Source organism: Scyliorhinus canicula, chromosome 18 (genome assembly GCF_902713615.1).
Source record: "Scyliorhinus canicula chromosome 18, sScyCan1.1, whole genome shotgun sequence".
Taxonomy (NCBI): Eukaryota; Metazoa; Chordata; class Chondrichthyes; order Carcharhiniformes; family Scyliorhinidae; genus Scyliorhinus; species Scyliorhinus canicula.
In genome coordinates, this window is record NC_052163.1 from 76,251,075 (window position 1) to 76,272,478 (window position 21,404).

General features: G+C 49.1%; 1 protein-coding gene across 5 annotated transcripts in view; it reads left to right on the forward strand.

Annotated features, from left to right (window-relative positions):
• Window positions 1–8,176: 8,176 nt before the first annotated feature.
• eps15l1a (epidermal growth factor receptor pathway substrate 15-like 1a) overlaps window positions 8,177–21,404 on the forward strand; it is a 584,484-nt gene continuing 571,256 nt past the window's right edge. For all 5 annotated transcript variants that reach the window (XM_038777805.1, XM_038777809.1, XM_038777810.1 and 2 more), the window contains exon 1: window positions 8,177–8,236. In XM_038777805.1, coding sequence (XP_038633733.1) covers window positions 8,210–8,236 — 27 coding nt within the window. In that variant the 5' untranslated portion in view covers window positions 8,177–8,209. The remainder of the gene's footprint in view (window positions 8,237–21,404) is intronic.

A 21,404-nucleotide genomic window follows, 5' to 3' on the forward strand; every position in this document is an offset into this window, starting at 1 on the left:
ATGCTGAGGATTTTGGCCAGTGGTGGTATCAGGACCGGTACAGGTTTGGAGGGCCGAAGAGCCAGTTCCTGTGCCGTATTGTTTTTTTGATGTAACATGATTGAAATCATATGTGACTGAACTGTTGCCGCACTTTACAGCTAAAACAAGGAGCGTTGTCACTAACGACGACTTGACGAATTCCGTGTCTAGCAAAAATTGAATTGGTGGTGCAGTATTACACAGCTTGCCATCACACTCGGCAGGAGAGCCATCTCGGGATAGTTTGATAATTAAGTAATCTTTCTCTTAGGTGAAAGAGATCCATAGCTACTTCCTGCCATGGTGCCGTAGGTAAATCAGATTTGCATAGGTTCTCTTGTTTGCTTGCAATGACGTGTCTGGTATGTGTCACAACAACTGACTATCCTGTCAATACCTGCCAGTACACAGAGTCACGAGCTCTCCGTTTATACTTCTCAATCCCGACATGTCCTTCATGTATCTTCTTAAGCACATCCTTTTGCTAGACACGGAATTTCTGTGGGTTTCTTCAGGATCCTCCAGTTTCCTCCCACAGTCCAAAGATGTACTGGTTAGGTGGATTGGCCATACTAAATTGCCCCTAGATGTGGTTAGGGGGATGTGGTAGGGGATTGGGCCAAGGTAGGATGTTCTTTCAGAGGGTCGGTGCAGGCTCAATGGGCCAAATGGCCTTCTTTTGCACTGTGGAGATTCTATGATATTAGCCTTTTATAATCCCTCTGCACCTCAGATCTCTGCAATCTCTCACCATTTAGATAATAAGCTTCTTTTTTATTCTTCCCGCCAAAACGGGCAATTTCACATTTTCCCACATTGTCTACCATGCCTCACGGTAGCATGGTGGTTAGCATCAATGCTTCACAGCTCCAGGGTCCCAGGTTCGATTCCCGGCTGGGTCACTGTCTGTGTGGAGTCTGCACGTCCTCCCCGTGTGTGCGTGGGTTTCCTCCGGGTGCTCCGGTTTCCTCCCACAGTCCAAAGATGTGCGGGTTAGGTGGATTGGCCATGCTAAATTGCCCGTAGTGTAAGGTTAATGGGGGGATTGTTGGGTTACGGGTATACGGGTTACGTGGGTTTAAGTGGGGTGATCATTGTTCGGCACAACATCGAGGGCCGAAGGGCCTGTTCTGTGCTGTACTGTTCTATGTTCTATGTATAACTATAGTGTTCAAACAAACTACCACTCCATTGAAGATACTGAGTTCAGATGTTATATTGTAGAACTCCATGCATCGACTTTGGGGTCAGTGTGAGTTGAAGTTCCTCATCGCCTCTTGAAGAGTTTGATCCTTCCTGGTCTCTTCTTGGATCTCACAGTTTTGTATCTGATGCTCGTAGTATTGTGGAAATAAGATTGACATGCAGATCTACATCCTCAGTAATCTCACCAACATTACTTTGCATCGGTGCTCTTGATAATGCATCTGCTAAGAACAAATATTTGCTTGGCGTGTAGATGAGAATCATAGAAATTACAGTGAGAATCATAGAAATTACAGTGCAGAAGGAGGCCATTCGGTCCATCGAGTCTGCACTGGCCCTTGGAAAGAGCACCCTACTTCTGTCCACATCTACACCTTTTCCCTGTAACCCAGTAACCGTACCTAACCTTTTTGGACACTTAGGGCAATTTTGCATGGCCAATCCACTGAACCTGCACATTTCAGGACTGTGGGAGGAAACCAGAGCACCAGGAGGAAACCCACGCAGACATGGGGAGAATGTGCAAACTCCACACAGACAGTCACCTGAGGTCGGAATTGAACCCAGGGCCCTGGAGCTATGAGGCAGCAGTGCTATCCACTCTGCCGCCCTGCTGCCCCTAACAGTCGTTAAAATTTTAAGCAACCTCATATCGTACTCTTCTATGGTTGAGCCCCAAATGATGGTATCAGCCACGTACACACATACACCTTTGATGCCTTTGATTATGTGCTCTGTGGCACGGTGAAAAATTATGCCAAATGGCATTCTCAGAAAGCAATACCGTCCAAATGGCGTATTAAAAGTGCAGTACTTTGTACTTTATTCCTCTAGCTTTAGCTGCCAGAAACCTTGAGATACATCAAGTTTTGTAAAGAATTGTGCACCAGCCTTCTCAGATGTGATTTCCTCACGCTTTGGTATTTGGCAGTGTTCCCTTTTAATATTCTCGTTGAGATCTTTGGGATCCATACATATGCGAATATTGCCATTCTTTTTCTTTACACATACCATTGAATTTACCCAATTGGTAGGTTCTTCAATCTTTATGATTACTTTTAATTTTGTAATTCTGTCTAGCTCCTTTTTGAGACGTTCCCAAAGGTACTCTACTTGGTGCATGTATCACAGGTGTTGCATCCTCTTTGAGTTGTATCTTGTAGGTGAACGATAGTGCACCAAAACAATAGGGAACAAGCACTGAATTTGCTGACAATGTTCTCAGAATCAATGCAATGTTGAACCAATCCTTTGTGGACACTACATATCCACTGCACTCGACCTAATTCTTCACAGGACTGATCACCTAATAATGAATCCAAGCCCTTCGATATAATACAGAATGGAATGGAATAAATTGTGTTCTTCACTCAGTTCACAAGCACCATAACATTTAATATTTGAACCATTATAATCTCTCGGAGATATTTTGTGATTTCCTCTAATCGGCTGAATTTTTTGATTTTTAAAAATCAGTCATACTGATTGAATTGGCTTTGGCGCCAGTGTCTAACTTCAATTGGACCACTGTACCATTCACTTCAAGTGGCAGCAGCCATTTGTTCTCATCAACCGTAAAAGTGCTGGAGAATATTTTGATGTCTCCAAAAAAATTATTTTTCTCTGTTATTACTCCAACAAACAATGGTGTTTCACCAGTGGAGACTGTGTCTTCCACTGTGCTGACTGATCTGGGGATGTGCTTAGAGTAACAATTCTGAGCAAAGTGATTTTTAAAATTTTGCATCTGGAACAAAACTTGCCAAACTGCCTTAATTTGTGCCTTTGACCACATTTTTTTTTACACAGAAATACGTTGTCCTGATCTTTAACATGTTAACAATAATCTTTTATTATCACAAGTCAGCCCACTGCAATGAAGTTACTGTGAAAAGCCCCTCCTCGTCACATTCCAGTGCCTGTTCGGGTACACCAAATTACCTAACAGCACGTCTTTTGGGACTTGTGGGCGGAAACCGGAGCACCTGGAGGAAACCCACGCAGACATGGGGAGAACGTGCAGACTCCACACAGACAGTGACCCAAAGCTGGGAATCGAACCTGGGACTCTGGTGCTCTGAAGCAACAGTGTTAACCACTGTGCTACCTCTTTGTTGGTATGCAAGGAGCTGCAGGAACTTTCCTGCCTTGTGGTAGCTATAAAATAAATGGCAGAACCATCAGGAGCATAGAGACACAGAGTGATCTGGGAGTACAGGTCCAGAGATCCTTAAAAGTGGCAGCACAGGTGGTAAAAAAGCATATGGCATGCTTGCCTTCATAGCACGGGGTATCGAGTAAAAAGCTTGCAAATTATGTACAGTTATATAGGACGTTGGGTAAGTCACATTTGGAATACTGTGTCCAATTCTGGTCACCACACTACCAGAAGAGTGTAGAGGCTTTGGAGAAAGTACAGAAAAGGTTTACCAGAATGTTGAATGGTATGGAGTGTATTAGCTATGAGGAGAGACGGAGGCTGAGGGGCAACCTGATGGAAGTTTGTAAAATTATTACGGGTATATTTTGAGGGCCACGAAGAATCCAGAAAGAAATCACATACACACACTCACCCTTGCTACACACACCCTTGCTGCTCACTCTCCTGTAACGGGACGGAGAACAGCGCTTCCATGATGAACGGCGCAACGGTTGTACATCCACGGCCTGTGGGCCCGAGGATTCCCCCTCTGAGGAATCCCGTGTCTCCATCTCGGAATCGGAGTCCGCTGCCTCCGTCATCTCGGCGTCTCTATTTCCACGCGGTTCTGCAATGACCTGCGCAGGCTTTGAGTGCGGCACCAGAGGAAAATTGTGAGGAATACTTTCCACTGTATCTGGTCTCTGTGGCTGGAGAAATGAGCTCCGGGGGTGGGGAATCTTTGGAAGGGATCGTCTTCTGGACCGAACGTGGTCTACATGCTTGCGCTGGACATGACCCTGGGCTTGCACCTGGTAAGAGATAGGGCCCGTTTGGCGAAGGATTACGCCAGGGACCCACTGGGCACCACCAGCAAAATTCCAAATGAACACTGGGTCACCGGGCGCAAACTGCCGAATCGGCCGATGCCGAGAAAAACCATGTCCCTGCCGTTCTTGTGTGTGGTGCACTTTTGCGCCAATGTCCAGGAAAACCATGCTAAGGCGGGTCCGGCCCATTAGGAGTTCCGCGGGAGCTACCCCAGTCACTGCATGTGGGGTGGTCCTATATGAAAACAAAAAACGAGCCAGTCTCATGTCCATTGACCCGGAAGACTGCTTCTTTAGGCCACGTTTGAATGTCTGCAGTGCGCGCTCCGCCAACCCATTTGAAGCCAGGTGGTATGGGGCGGTGTGGATATGGCGTATGCCGATCATCTTCATGAACCTCGCAAACTCCTCACTTGTGAACCGAGTGCCGTTGTACGTGACCAGCATCTCGGGGAGGCTATGTGTACTGAAAGACAAACGCATCTTCTCGATTATCGCACAGGACGTTGTGTCTACCATCTTATGCACCTCTAACCATTTAGACTGGGCACTGATTAATAGAAGGTACATGGATCCTTGAAAAGGGCCAGTGAAATCTGCATGCAAGCATGCCCAAGGCCGCCCTGGCCATTCCCAGTGATGTAGGGGCGCGGCCGGCGGAAGCGTCTGATGCTCCTGACAAATGGAGCAGTTTTGGGCCATCTTCTCAATGTCAGTGTTAAGGCCTGGCCACCAGACATAACTATGGGCCAACATTTTCATTTTGGTCACACCCGGGTTCCCATTGTGCAAGTCTCTTAGTATTAGCTCCTGTCCTTTTTCCGGGACAATCACACGCGTCCCCCACAAGAGGATACCGTCTTCCACGCTAAATTCTGACAGCTTGGAGGAAAATGCCCGCATTTCGCCTGGGAGCTGTCTATGCTGCCCACCATACAGGACTATGTGCCGAACCTTTGACAGGACTGGCTCCGTCTGGGTTCACTCACGGATCTGTGATGCAGTGACAGGCAAGATGTCCATAAAATTTAGGGTTGCAACCACCTCACCGGTCATGGGGGTCGACATGGGGCCGGTCGATAAAGGCAATCGGCTCAGTGCGTCGGCATTCGCTATCTGGGTTTCTGGTTTGTGCTCCAGAGAATACTCGTATGCAGCGAGCAACAAAGCCCAGCGCTGGATCCGTGAGGAAGCAATGGGCAGTATTGGCTTATCCTCTCGGAAAAGTCCCAGCAGAGGCTTATGATCAGTCACGATAGTGAAGTGGCGGCCATACACGTACTGGTGGAAGCGTTTCACCGCAAAGACCAGTGCCAGGCCCTCCTTCTCGATCTGTGCATACTTCTTTTCCACTGCAGTCAATGTGCGGGAGGCGAAAGCTATCGGCCACTCGGCCCCGTTATCCACCTTGTGGGACAGGACGGCCCCAATACCATATGGGGACGCATCACATGTGATGAGCAAAGGCTTTCCAGGATCATAGTGGGTTAGTAACCCAGACGACGACAATTGTTGTTTTACCCGCCGGAAAGCGGTTTCTTGCGGCTGACCCCAAACCCAGGCGTGATTCTTCTTTAGCAGAAGGTGCAACGGGACCAGCGTAGTTGCCAGATTGGGGAGGAACTTCCCGTAATAATTTATGGGGCTGAGAAAAGAACGAAGAAGCGAAGTGTCAGTCGGGGCGGGGGCCTGTTGAACTGTGCGCATCTTCTCCACGACGGGGTGCAAACCTTCGCGGTCCGCCCGATAACCCAGGTAGACTACTTCCTTTGCCTGAAAGACGCACTTTGTGCAACGTAAACGGACTCCAGCCTCCGAAAAGCGTCTAAGGACAGCCTCCAAATTTTCCAAATGTTCCTGCTCTGACGTCCCTGTAATTAAAACGTCGTCTAAGTCAGTGCTTCTCAGTGTGGTACCCGTACCGGTGCCGGTACGCGAGCCATCGTCTGCCGGTACTTGGAGTGTTTCCAGAAAAGAAAGAGACAGTAATCCTGGATTGGCTTGTTTCGCTCACCGGTCCCTGTCACATTGAAAAAAAAACTGCCGGTACGCCACATCAGATAGTTTGAGATGCACTGGTCTAAGTAGACAGAGACACGCGGTAAACCTCTCAAAATTCCCTCCATGTCGTGTTGAAAAATAGTGCAGGCAGGGGATACCTCAAAGGGCAACCATGTATATTCATACAGGCCCCGGTGTGTACTAATTTTATATTTGGCCGGGAGGCAGGGTTCAGCTCCAACTGTAGGTAGGCATGACTCATATCTAATTTTGTGAATGAGAGTCCGCCTGCAAGCTTCGCGTAGAGATCCTCTATGCGAGGCATTGGATATCGGTTGGGCCGGGAAGCCATATTCACTGTAAGTTTATAGTCGCCGCACAAGCGGACTGTGGCATCTGGCTTCATTCCAGATACAATTGGTGCTGCCCAGTCAGCGAAACAGATGGGCCTGATAATACCCAAAGTCTCCAAACGAGTGAGCTTCCCTTCTACCTTCTCAAGCAAGGCGCAAGGTACCGGGCTCGCCCGAAAATAGCGCAACGTGGCTCCTGGTTCGACTTGGATATGAGCTATGGCCCCTTTTATTTTCCTCAGACCGGGTTGGAATACATCTGGGTACCGTCCTAGCACCTCAGTCAACCCTCCAGAAACTGTTGGAGGATGTGCTGCCACTGCAGCCGCAAATGGCGCAACCAGTCCTGACCCAACAGGCTGGGCCCGTGGCCACGCACCACGATAAGTGGGAAATGCCCCTCCTGGCATCCATGAACAACAGGGGTCATCATAGCTCCTGCAATGTTCAGTGGTTCCCCATTATAGGTGGCCAACCTGGCCTGTGTGTCGGTTAATGCAAGGGTCTCTATACCCTGCTTGATGCGGTCGAATGTCCTCTGGGCGATCACGGAGACCGCTGCGCCAGTGTCCAACTCCATCTCAAGCGGGTGACCATTGACCCTTACTGTTACCTTAATGGGAGTCACACGGGGATCTGCCACACAATGCAGCTGCAGGCAGTCGTCCTCCGTCTCCACGTACTCAGGAGTAGTCGCTGCAGATTCATCCAAATGGAAGGTACGGCCTCTGGGATGGCCCCAGTTTCTGTCGGAACGACGGCGCCTCTGGCGCCCCCAGGGCCGGTGTCCGCGACGGGGTCGGCGCCCACAAATCTGACACGGACATGGCTCCTCATCCATTTGTTCTGGAGAAGGCTCCCTTCGGGGAGGAATGTCCGACGGCCACCGGCGTCGATCCGGACGTCACCCCGCTCAAGGTACCGCAGGAGTGCGGGGGGATGCTTTCGGACGGAAGGGGTTGCGCCCCAAGGCACGCACCTCCATTCCCTGTAGCTCCTGCACTCCCCGTTCTGTGCTCTCTTGGGACAATACTATTTGAATGGCCTGTTCCTCTGATGTTAGTTTCTCTGCTGTTTGACCTTTCACATCTTTTGTCCTCTCTGGGGACTGCCATTAGCACTCTTTCCAATTGGTTTCTGTGGCCATTAGCACCCAGTTTCCCTGGGTTTCTGTGGCTATGACTCATCTTACATTCTCACTCCACAGTATAAATATTTCCCACTTTCTCTGTCTGTTAGCTTTGAGAATCATCGGACTCGAAACGTGAGCTCTTTTCTCTCCCTACAAATACTGCCAGACTTGCTGAGGCCTCTTCGTTCACCTGAGGAAAGAGCAGTGCTCCGAAAGCTAGTGTTTGAAACAAACATGTTGGACTTTAACCTGGTGTTGTAAGACTTCTTACAATGGTTTTCAAGGCCATTGATTGCAGCCCCTAACAACACGTGGGTAGATCCAGCAGGCTTGCTGCGTGCTCGCCCCGGTGGGCGCGATGACGTCATACGGTTTACGCAAACGTCGCCACTGGCGGCGCGCCCTTTCCCTCTGCGTGCGAGGTCCCGCGTAGTGTGGGCGTGTTGACGCAGCCGTGCGCACGCGTTCGCTCCCCCCCCCCCCCCCCCCCCCGCGCTGTGTGCGCGGCTGCTGCTCCGCGGGGAAGATGGCGGCGCTTGTGTCACTCACTCAGGTACCGAGAGCAGCGCGGGAGGGGAAGGGGTGGCGAGGGAAAATCCGGGGAACGGCATCCGCCGAAGCCCAGCGCCCCAAGTCCCTGGTGCGGACATCGAATGCGGGCACCTTCCTGTCAGTGAGCGGCTAGAGCGGGTAACTGAGGCGGCTAGGCCGCGGCTGGGGAGAGCGGTGCTGGGTCGAGATAAGCGAGGGGCGGTGGGGCTGAGCGGCAGCCTCCTCCCCCGTGCTGGTCCCCCGCAGCAGGTGCCTCGGCTGTGAATGCCCTGCACCCATTTACCCCGCCCACCTCCAGTCACCTCATTAACATGGGGTCTCTGCAGCATGTTTACAGGCAGCCCGCTGTCTGGAGGCTCGGCCGGTTCCCAGGGTCTACACTCACTGCACGGCCAGTCAATGTTTCCGGTGGAAGCCTGGCATCCCTTCCTTCTCAAGTTCCCAGTTCCTCGGATGCTCCGAAAGGCTGATGTTCCCAGAAACTGCCAAAATTCAATGATTTGCCGCCTTCATTTTAGTTTGGGACATTGATCTGGAGTTTTGCTGCTTTATTTTTCGTTCTAGAGAGCAGTATACGAAGTTGATTGATAAATGTCTATGGTTAGAAAGCACAATATAGGACCCCGGAAGGTTTTATTTTCAGCCGACTCTTATGGTCTTCTGAATGTGATAACTTGCTTTAGTACAGCTTCACGGGCACTATTAATTCTTCAAATGTCTCTGCAAATGACCATTCTTCAAATGAGAAAGCCGTATTGGTGATTGCTGTGCGATTTGACAGTGACAGGGTATTCACAACTGTACCTGACATCCGTATATTGAAAAATCCATATAAAGTACAAACAACCAGCAGGGGTCACTGGATAATTGTGTGGATCAGGAAACGTGACTAATGTTTGCTCCATCACTTGTAAAGAGTAATTCCCGGAGCTCCATTACTACTTTAATTCAGATTATCTCCGTTCGGAAACTTTCTGGCTAGATATCAGGCTATTTGCTCCCACCGTGAGGATGTAGATATTGTTGAAAAAGTGCTACTTACAAGAAATGTTGGAACATTTTTTTACCTGGCTCAGGCTAGCGGCATGGTATGGTCTGGGGAGAACAACATAGCACTTTGTAGAGACCTGAAGATGGTTTAGTATTGCTGAAAATTATGCAAAGCAACCTCATTTGTATTATGGCAGTGCTGTCAGTGATTTATGAGATGGAAGCAGTCTTGTGCACATGAATGTATTGTGTCACATTTTGATTTGCAGGATCCACCGCCGTTATGATTTTATATTGGTCATGACAGTACTTGTATTGATGTATATGTGTAGGAGTTTGAGATAGTGGATGTGTCAGGGAACAGGTCAAGTGTTTGGTTCTTTGGCTAAATATCAGTGTTAGATAAAAACAAAATTCTGGCAACATCAAGTTAGCTGTGTAGAGAGGAAGAATTAACGTTTTAGGCTAATGGCCTTTTGAGTGTTTATGGCCTTTTCTGTTTTTCAGATTTCTAATATCCACAGTATTTTGTTTTCCTGACAATTAAGGAGATTGATTTCCTCAGTTGCTGGAGGCATCCCTGGTACATGAAAGACTTTTGTGTTCTTTTTTCTCCACCTGTGAAGTAGACACTGTCAAAGGGATATTTTGTTTTTAAGATGAAAGTATTGTGGATTGATTATTTTAGTGAACTGGAGCGTGCTGAGGCCAACTGGTCAAAACGATATAGAAACCAACAGTGCCTTACCTCTGTTGCCATTTTTTCTCACTAACATCATCATACCTGTTTTGTGGGGAGGTGGTGGCACAGTGCGAATGTCACTGGATTCCTAATCCAGAGACCCAGGATTTTGATCTGGAGACCTGGGTTCAAATCCCATAACAGCAGGTGATGGAAATTAAACTCAATAAAATATCTGGAATTAAAAGTCTAATGATGACCTTGAAACCATCGTCAATTGTCGTAAAAACCCATCTGGTTCACATGTCCTTTAGGGAAGGAAATCTGCCATCGGGGTCTGGCCTCCATGTGAATCCAGACCCACAGCAATGTGGTTGACTCTTAACTGCCCCCTCAAGGAGAATTAGGGATGGGCAATAAATGCTGGCACAGCCTGCGACGCCCATGTCCCATGAACGAATAATAATAAAAGAAAATTACTTCAGGTCTGCTGCAATCTTTGCCATTCTCTGGTGGAAAATAATGAGCAGATTTACCTATTTCGTAAGGCTCTCGGTTCTAAGATTGTTAGGGCGTGGCCCTTTATGTTGTGTTCAAGATTATGGGGCATTCAGAATTTAACACACTTGTTTACAAGGACTGTCACTATGAGAATGGTATAGACTTTTATCAGTACCTTGTGCACACATACATACGCACTCAGATTGTAGTGTTTACATTGCCATAAAAGAACTTTACAGAATAATGGCAACACTTCATTGCAATCTGTATATGCATCGCTCTTTTTCCTCTCTGAATCTGTTTACTTCCCAAATTTCATATTTAAAAACTATCAGTTTTGTTAAAACTTTGGCAGCAGGTCAGAAAGTTTCAGCATTAAAGGGCGGCACGGTGGCGCAGTGGTTAGCACTGCTGCCTCATGGCGCCGAGGACCCGGGTTCGATCCTGGCCCCGGGTCATTGTCCGTGTGGAGTTTGCACATTCTCCCTGTGTCTGCGTGGGTCTCACCCCCACCAAGCCAAAGATGTGAAGGGTAGATGGATTGCCAAACTAAATTGCCCCTTAATTGTGGGGAGGGAGGGGGGGAGGGGAGGGGGGGGGGGGGGGGGGAGAATTGGGTACTCTAAATTTTTTTTAAAAATCGATTAAACTGCAGCCAGCAATCTTGATGCAAAGGCAAGTTGTTAGCGGGAGAGCAGTTTATTCCAGGATGATTTCACAGCTATCCCTTGTAAGGACTAACATTCCTCTGGCACAGAAATTTTTATTAATACAGAAACTGATTGAACCAGTGGTTTACTGGCTTAACTCATGGCATTAGGAGTACACAGTGGAAGTTAATTGTATTTAGTTTATAGCAGCAAATCAGTGTGCACTTTAGATATTGTCAATGAAAACTGGTATTTATTAAGGTTTTACATTTTTGCAAACAACCCAACAAAATAACAAAATAAATACATTACATTGAGCAAGGAAAAAAAATGGCTCAACATAATGAATACAGAGGGGAACAGGAGAACAACATTATCACTGCCTTGATGCAATCATTAAGCATAGCTAGATGCCTCTATAAGCCCCACCAGAGACCAAGGGAGAGACAGGATGAAGCCCTGAAAACATGGGAAAATGGTTCACACCTTCCTTCGTGTCTGCTCCCAATTACCCATGAGAATACAGGATAAAATTTTTTTTAAATAAACAATTTTATTGAGGTAGGTTTTGGCTTTGTAAACAGTTACAGACATCAACAGAAAGAAAGCAAAAAAGGCAAAATGTGCAAACATCCACGTACATTCAATACTTCAATTGTAACATACTGCACAAGCCCGCTCCTCTCCCACCGGTACTACCCGCCATTTTATCCCTCCTACTCTACTCTACTGACGCTCACTCTCCCGCAAAGAAGTCAATAAATGGTTGCCACCTCCGGGCGAACCCCTGTACAGATCCCCTCAAGGCGAACTTAATTTTTTCCATACCCAGGAAACTCGACATGTCCGCAAGCCACAACTCAGTCTTCGGGGGCTTTGAGTCCCTCCACGCCAATAGTATTCATCGCCGGGCTATCAGGGAAGCAAAGGCCAAAACATCGGCCTCTTTCTCCCCCTGGACTCCCGGGTCTTCCGAAACCCCAAGGATTGCCACCCCTGGACCCCTCGCCACCCTTGTTTTTAGCACCCGGGACATGACGCCCGCAAATCCCTCCTAGTACCCCCTAAGCTTAGGGCATGCCCAAAACATGTGAACGTGGTTCGCTGGTCCTCCGCGCACCCAGTGAATTTGTCCTCTATCCCAAAGAATTTGCTCATCCGATTCACTGTCATGTGGGCCCGGTGAACGACCTTAAATTGAATCAGCCCGAGCCTGGCACATGTCGCGGTCGAATATACCCTACTCAGGGCCTCTGCCCACAGCCCGTCCTCCATTTCCCCGCCTAGCTCCTCCTCCCATTTAAGTTTCAGTTCCTCCGTCTGAGACCCTTCCTCCCGCATGAGAACCGTATAAATATCAGAGACTCTATCCTCCCCTTCTTCCCCCCTATGGACTATTTTGTCTTGGATCCCCATTTGGGGGAGGCGTGGGAAAGATGGGACCTGTCTACGAACAAAGTCCCGCAACTGTAGGTTCCTAAAATCATTTCCCCAGACCAGCCCAAATTTCTCCTCCAAGCTCCTCAAACTCGCAAAGCTCCCTTCCAGGAACATATCGCCCACCCCGCCCGCCGCCATGCTCGAAACCCCCCATCCATACTCCCGGGGGCAAACCGATGGTTGTCGCAGATTGGCGCCCAAACCGACACCCCCGTCTCCCCTACATGCCTCCTCCACTGGCCCCATATCCGCAGGGTCGCCACCACTACCGGGCTGGTGGAGTACCTGGCCGGCGGCAGCGGTAGAAGAGCCGTGACCAGGGCTGCCAAGCTGGAGCCCCTGCACGAAGCCATCTCCACCTGCTCCCAGATAGACCCCGTACCCACCATCCACTTCCTTATCTTAGCGATGTTGGCCGCCCGGTAATAATTAATCAGACTCGGCAAAGCCAGCCCTCCCTCGCTGCGGTTCCTCTCCAGCATCGCCTTCTTCACCCGCGGGGATTTCCCCGCCCAGACAAAACTCATGATCATCCTGTTAACTCTTTTGAAGAAGGACTGTGGGACAAAGATCGGGAGGCACTGAAAAACAAACAGAAATCTAGGGAGGATTGTCATCTTTACAGTCTGCACCCTCCCTGACAGCGGGAGTGCATCCCATCTCCGAAACTCTCCCTTCATTTGCTCCACCACCCTGGCCAAATTTAACTTGTGCAGCCTGCCCTAGTCTCGTGCCACCTGAATTCCCAAATACCGGAAAATTTCCTCAACCAGCCTAAACGGTAGCCCTCTCAATCTGTTCTCCTGGCCCCTTGCCTGTACCACAAACATTTCACTCTTGGCCGTATTTAATTTGTATCCTGAAAACTGGCCGAACTTCCTCAACATTCCCAGTATACTTTCCATCCCGGCCACTGGGTCCGACACGTACAGGAGCAGGTCATCTGCGTAAAGAGAGACCCTATGTTCTACCCCGCCCCTCACCATCCCCTTCCATCCCTCTGCGGCTCTCAGCGCAATCGCCAGCGGCTCTATGGCCAGCGCAAACAGCAGCGGGGAGAGCGGGCAGCCCTGTCTGGTCCCTCGGTACAGCCTAAAGTACTCCGACACTTCTCTGTTAGTCCTGATGCTGGCCTTCGGGGCCTGATATAATAATTTGATCCAATCCACCAATCCCTCCCCGAACCCAAACCGTCCGAGCACCTCCCATAGATAGTCCCACTCCACCGTTCTCGGCGTCCATCGCCACCACTACCTCCACCTCCCTGCCCGCCGGGGGCATCATTATCACATTAAGTAATCTTCTCAGGTTGGCCGCCAGCTGCCTTCCTTTCACAAACCCAGTTTGGTCCTCCTCAATCACCTCCGGTACGCAGTCCTCAATTCTAACCGGCAGTACCTTTGCCAGGAGCTTGGCGTCAACATTAATCAGGGAGATTGAGAGTAGGACCCCCACGCCTCCGGGTCTTTACCCCGCTTCAATATCAGAGATATAGTGGCTTGCGACATTGTCGGCGGCAGGGTCCCTCTGTCCCTTGCCTCATTGAAAACCCTCGCCAAGACAGGGCCCACCAGCTCAGAAAACTTCCTATAGAAGTCTACTGCATATCCATCTGGCCCCGGGGCTTTCCCCGACTGCATGGCCTTTAGGCCCCCCAATACCTCCTCCACTCTAATCGGGGCCCCCAGCTCATCCACTCGCCCCCCCACCTACTGTTGGGAATGTTAACCCATCCAGAAACCTTTTAATCGCCTCCGGTTCTTCCGGCGGCTCCGAAGTATACAGCTTGCGATAGAAGTCCCAGAATACCGTATTCGATCCTGCCGGGTCCTCCACTTGGGGTCCTTCCCCATCCATCACTCTACTTATTTCCCTGGCCGCCTCCCTCTTCCTACGTTGCTGTGCTAACAGTCTGCTAGCCTTTTCCCCATGCTCGTACACCATGCCCCTTGCCTTCCTAAGCTGTTCCACGGCCCTACTCGTGGATAGTGCCCCCAGTTCTGCCTGTAGTCTCTGCCTCTCCCTGAGTAAAACCTACCCCGGGGACTCCGCGTGCTCTTCATCTATCCGACCCATTTCCCTGACCAATCTATCCATGTCTGCCTTGGCTCTGTGGGCCCCAATTTAAATCAGCTCCCCCCGCACTACTGCCTTTAGCGCCTCCCACAGGGTCGCCGCTGAGACCTCCCCCCGTGTCATTCACCCGCAGGTAATTTCGCATACACCTCTGAAGCCTCTCACAGATCCCCTCCTCCGACAGCAGTCCCATGTCTAGCCTCCATTGCGGGCGTTGGTAGCTCGCCCCCCCCGATCTGCAGGTCTACCCAGTGCGGGGCATGGTCTGAGATAGTAATTCCCGAATATTCCGTGTTCTTTACCTCCCCTATACAATCCCTGCTTAGTACGAAGAAATCTATCCTAGAATATACTTTATGGACGTGCGAGTAAAACGAGTAGCCCCTTCCTGTCGGCTGTCTGGCTCTCCAGGGGTCCACTGCCCCCATTTGCTCCATAAACCCTTTCAGCTCTTTCTGGGAGTCTACCCGTTCTGGGACACGACCGATCCAAAGCTAGGTCAAGGACCATGTTAAAATCCCCCCACATTATTAGCCTGCGAGAGTCCAGGTCTGGGATCTTCCCCAGCACTCTTTTAATGAAGTCCACGTCATCCCAGTTTGGGGCATATATATTCACCAGCACCACTCTTCTCCCCTCCAGTCTCCCCCGTACCATCAGGTATCTGCCCCCCCTGTCTGCGGCTATGCCCTCCGCCTCAAATTGCACCCGCTTGTTGATCATGATTGCCACCCCCCTGGAGTTTGAGTCCAAGTCCGAGTGGAAGACCTGGCTAATCCAGCCCTTCCTTAGCCTGGTCTGGTCAGACACTTTCAGATGTGTCTCCTGCAACATAATTACGTGCGCCCTCAGAGCCCGCAAGTGCGCGAACACCAGCGCCCTCTTAACCGGCCCATTCAGTCCCCTGATGTTCCAGGTGATCAACCTGGTCGGGGGGCACAACCCCCCCCCCAAACGCTGGTCAGCAGAACAACCCCCCCCCCCCCCAACAACATCCCCCGATACCCCCACCCCTGCCATCCACTGGCTGTGATCTCTTCTCTCTCTCTCTCTCTCTCTCTCTCTCTCTCTCTCTCTCTCTCTCTTCCCCACCCCCCACCCCCCCCCCCCCCCCCCCCCCCACCTGACTCCCTTGACTAGCCAATCTGCTAGCCCGGTGACTCAACACTCCGGCGCCTTCCTGTCTTATTCTTATTCCCATTCTTTCCCCGTCCTCCTCCCCACTCCCCGGCGCCCCATCCCCCTCTCCAACCCACTGAAGCAAACTCACTAGCACAGGAAGGCATGGACATCGACAAAACAAAAAAAAACCCCAACCCACGTCCTTGGCCCCCCTTGCTGACCGCCCCCCCCCTTCATTACCGTGCCACCTCCAGTGTCCTCTGCGAGCTGCACAAAAGTACAAATCCGCCCAAAAAGGAAAAAACAGAAAAAAGAGGAAAAAACTAAAACGTAGAGAAAAAAAACCCAAACCAATGTCCATGAACAAAGGAAAGAGTCCCAAATGTTCCGCTTGGCACCTTTGACCCAGCAAACCATTGACCAGCAGTCCAGGCCCATTCGGCGTATCTTCCTACGGTAGTCCTCGGGCCCTAATTCGCGTCTGTGGGGCCTCTTTTCGGGACCAGCCCCTGATCCCTTGCTAAGTCCATCGCTACTTCAGGCTCGGAGAAGTAGTGGTGCTGACCCTGGTACGTGACCCATAAACGAGCCGGGAACAGCAGACCAAACTTCATGTGCTTCTTGAACAGCACCTCCTTGACATTCTTAAAGGCTGCTCGCCGCTGAGCCACCTCCTGGCTTAGGTCCTGGTAAATGCGGATGATACTGTTGTTCCACGCGCTGCTCCTGGCGCTCTTTGCCCACCGCAGCACCTGCTCCTTGTCCACGAACCTGTGGAACCTAATCACCATCGGGCGGGGGGGGGGGGGGGGGGGGTCCGCCCGGCTGCCCCTGCCTCGCCTGCACTCTGTATGCCCCCTCCAGCTCTGGCGGTCGCGGAAAGGCATCAGCCCCCATCAGCTGCATCAATTGGTCTGCTACAAACGCTGCGCCATCAGCTCCCTCAGCCCCCTCCGGGAGGCCGACCATCCTCAGGTTGTTCCTGCGGGCTCAATCTGGAGATTGAGCTGCTCCTCACTCTGTCTAGCAGTCTTCTCTGCCGCTCCTTCAGCCCGTCAACTTCTAGCGCCGCAACCGTCTGCGCATCCGCCTGCTCCTCCACCGCCTCTCCCAGCTCCTTAACTTTAACATCTTGCGCATCCAGCCTCTGGTTCAGCTGATCCACCGCTCTCTGGATTGGGTCCAAGCTGTCCCGCTTCAGCGCTTCAAAACTGGACTTCATTACCTGGAGCATGTTATCCAGCGCCTGCTAGATTGCTGAGTCCAGGGTCCGTGTGTCTGCCATCTTAGGTTCCAGGGAAGTTTCTTCAGGTCCTTGTCTCTGTCCCTTTTTCTCTCTTTTCTTCTGCCTCCTGGACTCCCGCTGTTCCATGTGCCGCAGCCCGCTCCTCAGCACTTTCGCTGCCGCCTTCCTTCAGGTCCGTGGTCCCGCTATTGCGGGGAATCAGCCCCTAAACGCCCGCCGGAATGAGAGCCCGCCGAATGTGCGGCTCACTTGGACATCGCCGCCACCGGAAGTCCAATTCTGGATAAATTTATCACGCTATGTTCGGGCGCCGACCAATATATATCTCCCTCAAATCTAGCAGTATCAATGACACATCACGCCCTCTCCTTGGAAACCAAACTCGTCTGCACCCATGCAGGAACCGATCACTGATTCTTTGTACCCACCTTTACAAAAGAAAAGAAAATATGTGAAAACCTCAGTTTTAAAGGGGATTTACATATATACCACACAATGCAGCTTAACCCCAGTCTGAGGCCCAGCACAGAACCAAACTCATTCCATATATTTGTACAGCGAGGACCAAACTCAACCTTTTTTGATGGGTATTTGACATTTAGAAGTGTCAGACATGGTTTCAGACTGCTTACACAAGTGACAGCTTTTACTATAATTTGTTTTGGAGACGTTAATTAAGTTAAAGGATTCATGTGAGGTGTGCATTGCCTTATTACAGTGCAAATTCTGTGATGAATGAAGTATAAATGTTTGCTCCTCAGTGGCTATGAAAATCCGGTAACATGGTGTCAGGACATTGATGCTGTATACATCTCTTTATGTCCCGCATAATTTAATGGCTCTATGATCCTTCATGTACTTGTTATTTTCTCTACAAATGCTAAGTGGATCCCTATTGGGGACATTCGACATAGTATAAGGGGCTGAGTGAACATTTACAGGGAAGGGGGATGCTGCAGGTGTGCAACCCTTAGCATAAAATGGATAGTGGTGATAACATGAGCAATACATTATCTCTTGGAATGTGGCTCATCAGTTTCTTTGTTTAGTTGCCTGGCTTTTTACTCACTCAAAATGTGAGAGATGCAGAAAATCAAAGAAAGTAATCTGCATCTTTAGGGACTACATGCACAGGCTTGACAGTTAAAGCATTCAAAGAACGCTTGTTGTGAGAGCACGGCTCTAGTTCGGATTGTACTGAACTTGTAAAGATTGCAAATTCAGTTAGTTACATTGTAAATATATCATTTTGTTACTGAATTGATGTGAAACTGCATTCATTTAACTGAGCATTTGTGGCCTACTATATATTTTGTTGCCAATGAGTACAGTCTGTCTTCGCTGCCCCTGGTCAGTATACTATTGTTTGGCTCTTGACTGTTGGAAGCTGTCTGTCCATGCCTAGTGGTTCAGACTGGCACTGGCAGAGGCCTGGGAGCAGGGCATAAGTCTCTGGTGTTTTTGTGAGGAAAATAAATAACTGAAATGGGAATATCAGTGTGCTTTTTCTTCCCCCTGCCTTTCATCTCTCCTGAATACATTAGCTCATGTCATGGTAACTATTCTTTGTGACTAGGTAGAGACTGTCTGCTTAGAGGCATCCCTGCTAAGTCTCATCCTATCTTTAACTGAAGTAAATGTATGTACACCACCGACACTTGATAGAGGTGGGAGGTCTTCTGTTCCTTATTCACTGAAAATCAGTCTGTTGAATAACTTGTACTGCTATGGGTGAAATTAACTCGCAGATCAGGAATTGAACTGGATCTTTCTTGTCTCTTTGTTTAGTAGCCCACCTGGTTGCCCATTGTGTCATCACCAAACCTCAGATTGTTATGTAAACTTTTGAGATTAAAAAAAAAGTAATTTAACGTAAAAAAGAAATGAGAGTGGACCATTTGCCCACTCGAGCCGACCCTGCCACTTTCCTGCCTGCACCACCACCCCGTAACACTTGACTCTTTTAGATTAAAAATCTGTCTGACTTGGCCTTGAATATATTCAATGCCTTAGCCTCCACTGTTCTTGAAGTAGAGAATTCCAAAGATTAATCTCCGTGTGAAAGAAAAGACATCTTTCTCAGCTCTGTCTTAAAAGGGCGGCATGGAAGCACAGCGGTTAGAATTGTTGCTTCACAGCACCAGGGTCCCAGGTTCGATTCCCGGCTTGGGTCACTGTCAGTGCGGAGTCTGCACGTTCTCCCCGTCTGCATATGGTTTCCTCCGGGTGCTCCGGTTTCCTCCCGCAAGTCCCGAAAGACGTGCTATTAGGTAATTTGGATGTTCTGAATTCTCTCTCTGTGTACCTGAACAGGCGGTGTAATGTGGCGACTAGGGGCTTTTAACGGTAACTTCAGTGCAGTGTTAATGTAAGCCTACTTGTGACAATAAAGATTATTATTATGATAAAAGGGAGACGCCTTGTTTCAAATCCGTTGCTCCTAGTTCAAGATTTTCCTGTGAGGAGGAACATTCTCTTAGCATTTACCTTTACAAGTCCATTCAGAATCTTCTATGTTTTAAAAAGATCGGCTCCAATGTGTACAGGTTTAACCTGCTCATCATTTCCAAGGAATCAACCTAGTGAACCGTCTCAGAACTGCTTCCAATCTACATTCCTCCTCAAGGAGGAGTACTCTAGGTACAGGATAACCTACGCTCTACAACTGTAGCAGGAATTTCCTACATTTATACTTCATCCCCATTGCAATAAAGGTTAACATTCTATTTGTCTTAATGACTTGCAACTCCTACATGTTAACATTTTGTGATTCCTGTGCAAAGATTTTAAAAAAATATAAATTTAGAGTACCAAATTAATTTTTTCCAATTAAGGGGCAATTTAGCGTGGCCAATCCACCTAGCCTGCACATCTTTGGGTTGTGGAGGCGACACCCACGCAAACACGGGAAGAATGTGCAAACTCCACACGGACAGTTGACCCAGAGCCGGGATCGAACCTGGGACCTCAGCGCCGTGAGGCAGCAGGGCTAACAGACTGCGCCACCGTGCTGCCCCATTCCTGTACAAAGATACCCAGATCCCTCCACTGCTTCATTCTGCAGATTCGCTTCATTTCAATATTATTCTGCTTTTCTATTCTTCCTCCCAAAGTGGAGAACCTCACATTATACAACCTCACATTATACACATTCTGTGTCCTCATCAAAACTTGCTTTCCTATATATCTTTGTATCATCAGCAAGTTTGGCGCAAGTACACACTGTCGCTTCATTGATATAGACTGTATTGGGGTTGGGGTGGAGCCGGGAGTACAGGAGGCGAAAGAGGCCGGTGTTTTGGCCTTTGCGTCCCTAGTAGCCCGGCGGAGGATCTTGTTGCAATGGAAAGATGCGTGACCCCCAAGCGTGGAGACCTGGATCAATGACATGGCGGGATTCATTAAGCTGGAGAAGGTCAAATTCGCCCTGAGGGGGTCGGTACAAGGGTTCTTTAGGCGGTGGCAGCCTTTCCTTGACTTTCTGGCACAAAGATAGGGAACTAGGTCAGCGGCAGCAGCAACCCGGGGGGGTTTCAGGGGGGGCATTGTTTATGTTAATTTAATTTATTGTTAATTTATTTTGTTGTTTATTGGGGGGGGGGGGGGGGTGTTCGTTATATGCGTTGTTATGGGTGCCGGGGGGTGTTTATTATTATTATTCTTCTGTTATACATTTTTCAAAAATCTCAATAAAAATTATTTAAAAAAAAAGATATAGACTGTAAATAGTTGAGGGCGCAACACTGATCTCTGTGGAACACCGCTGGTTATAGTTTGCCACCTGAACATGACTCGTGTCTCCTGACTCTGTTAGTGAGTCAATCCTCTATCCATGATATCAATGTCATGAGTGATCTTGTATTGTAACCTCTGTGTCAGCTTATTGAATTCTTTTTGGAAATTTCTTGACCTATGACTCATCTTCACAGTACTATATGCCATTTCTTTCAGGTTGACACCACCCTTAATTTCCCTAGCCATGATGATTAAGACACTGATTTAATTGGCAGCGGGGCTGGTTAGGTTGTGTAGATGGTTCTGTTTCGCATTTTGATCAGAAATCCTGTATGTCCCCTGTTGTGTTGGTACCAGAGTAGAACAGAGCTGGTATCATGTAATGCTGCTTGGATGATTGTTGTCTGCTCTGGCCAGAACTGAATTGTGGCCCCCCCCCCCCCCCCCCCCCGCCAACCCAAAAAAGATGTACAGGGTAGGTAAATTGCCCCTTAATTGGGGAATAAAAATGAATTATGGGATAAATGTTCTCCTCTTTTGATTGACTTTAGGGATGAGGGAGCATTGTGTTGTATGGTTGCTCAGGAGAGGAGGTTGGTAGGCTTGATGACCCCGGTAGATTACACAAGTAATTTATACATTTATATGAAGATTGCCAAACAAAATTTGATACTGAGCTGCATAAGGGGATGTAAAGGTAGTTGACCAGATGTTTGGTTATAAGTTA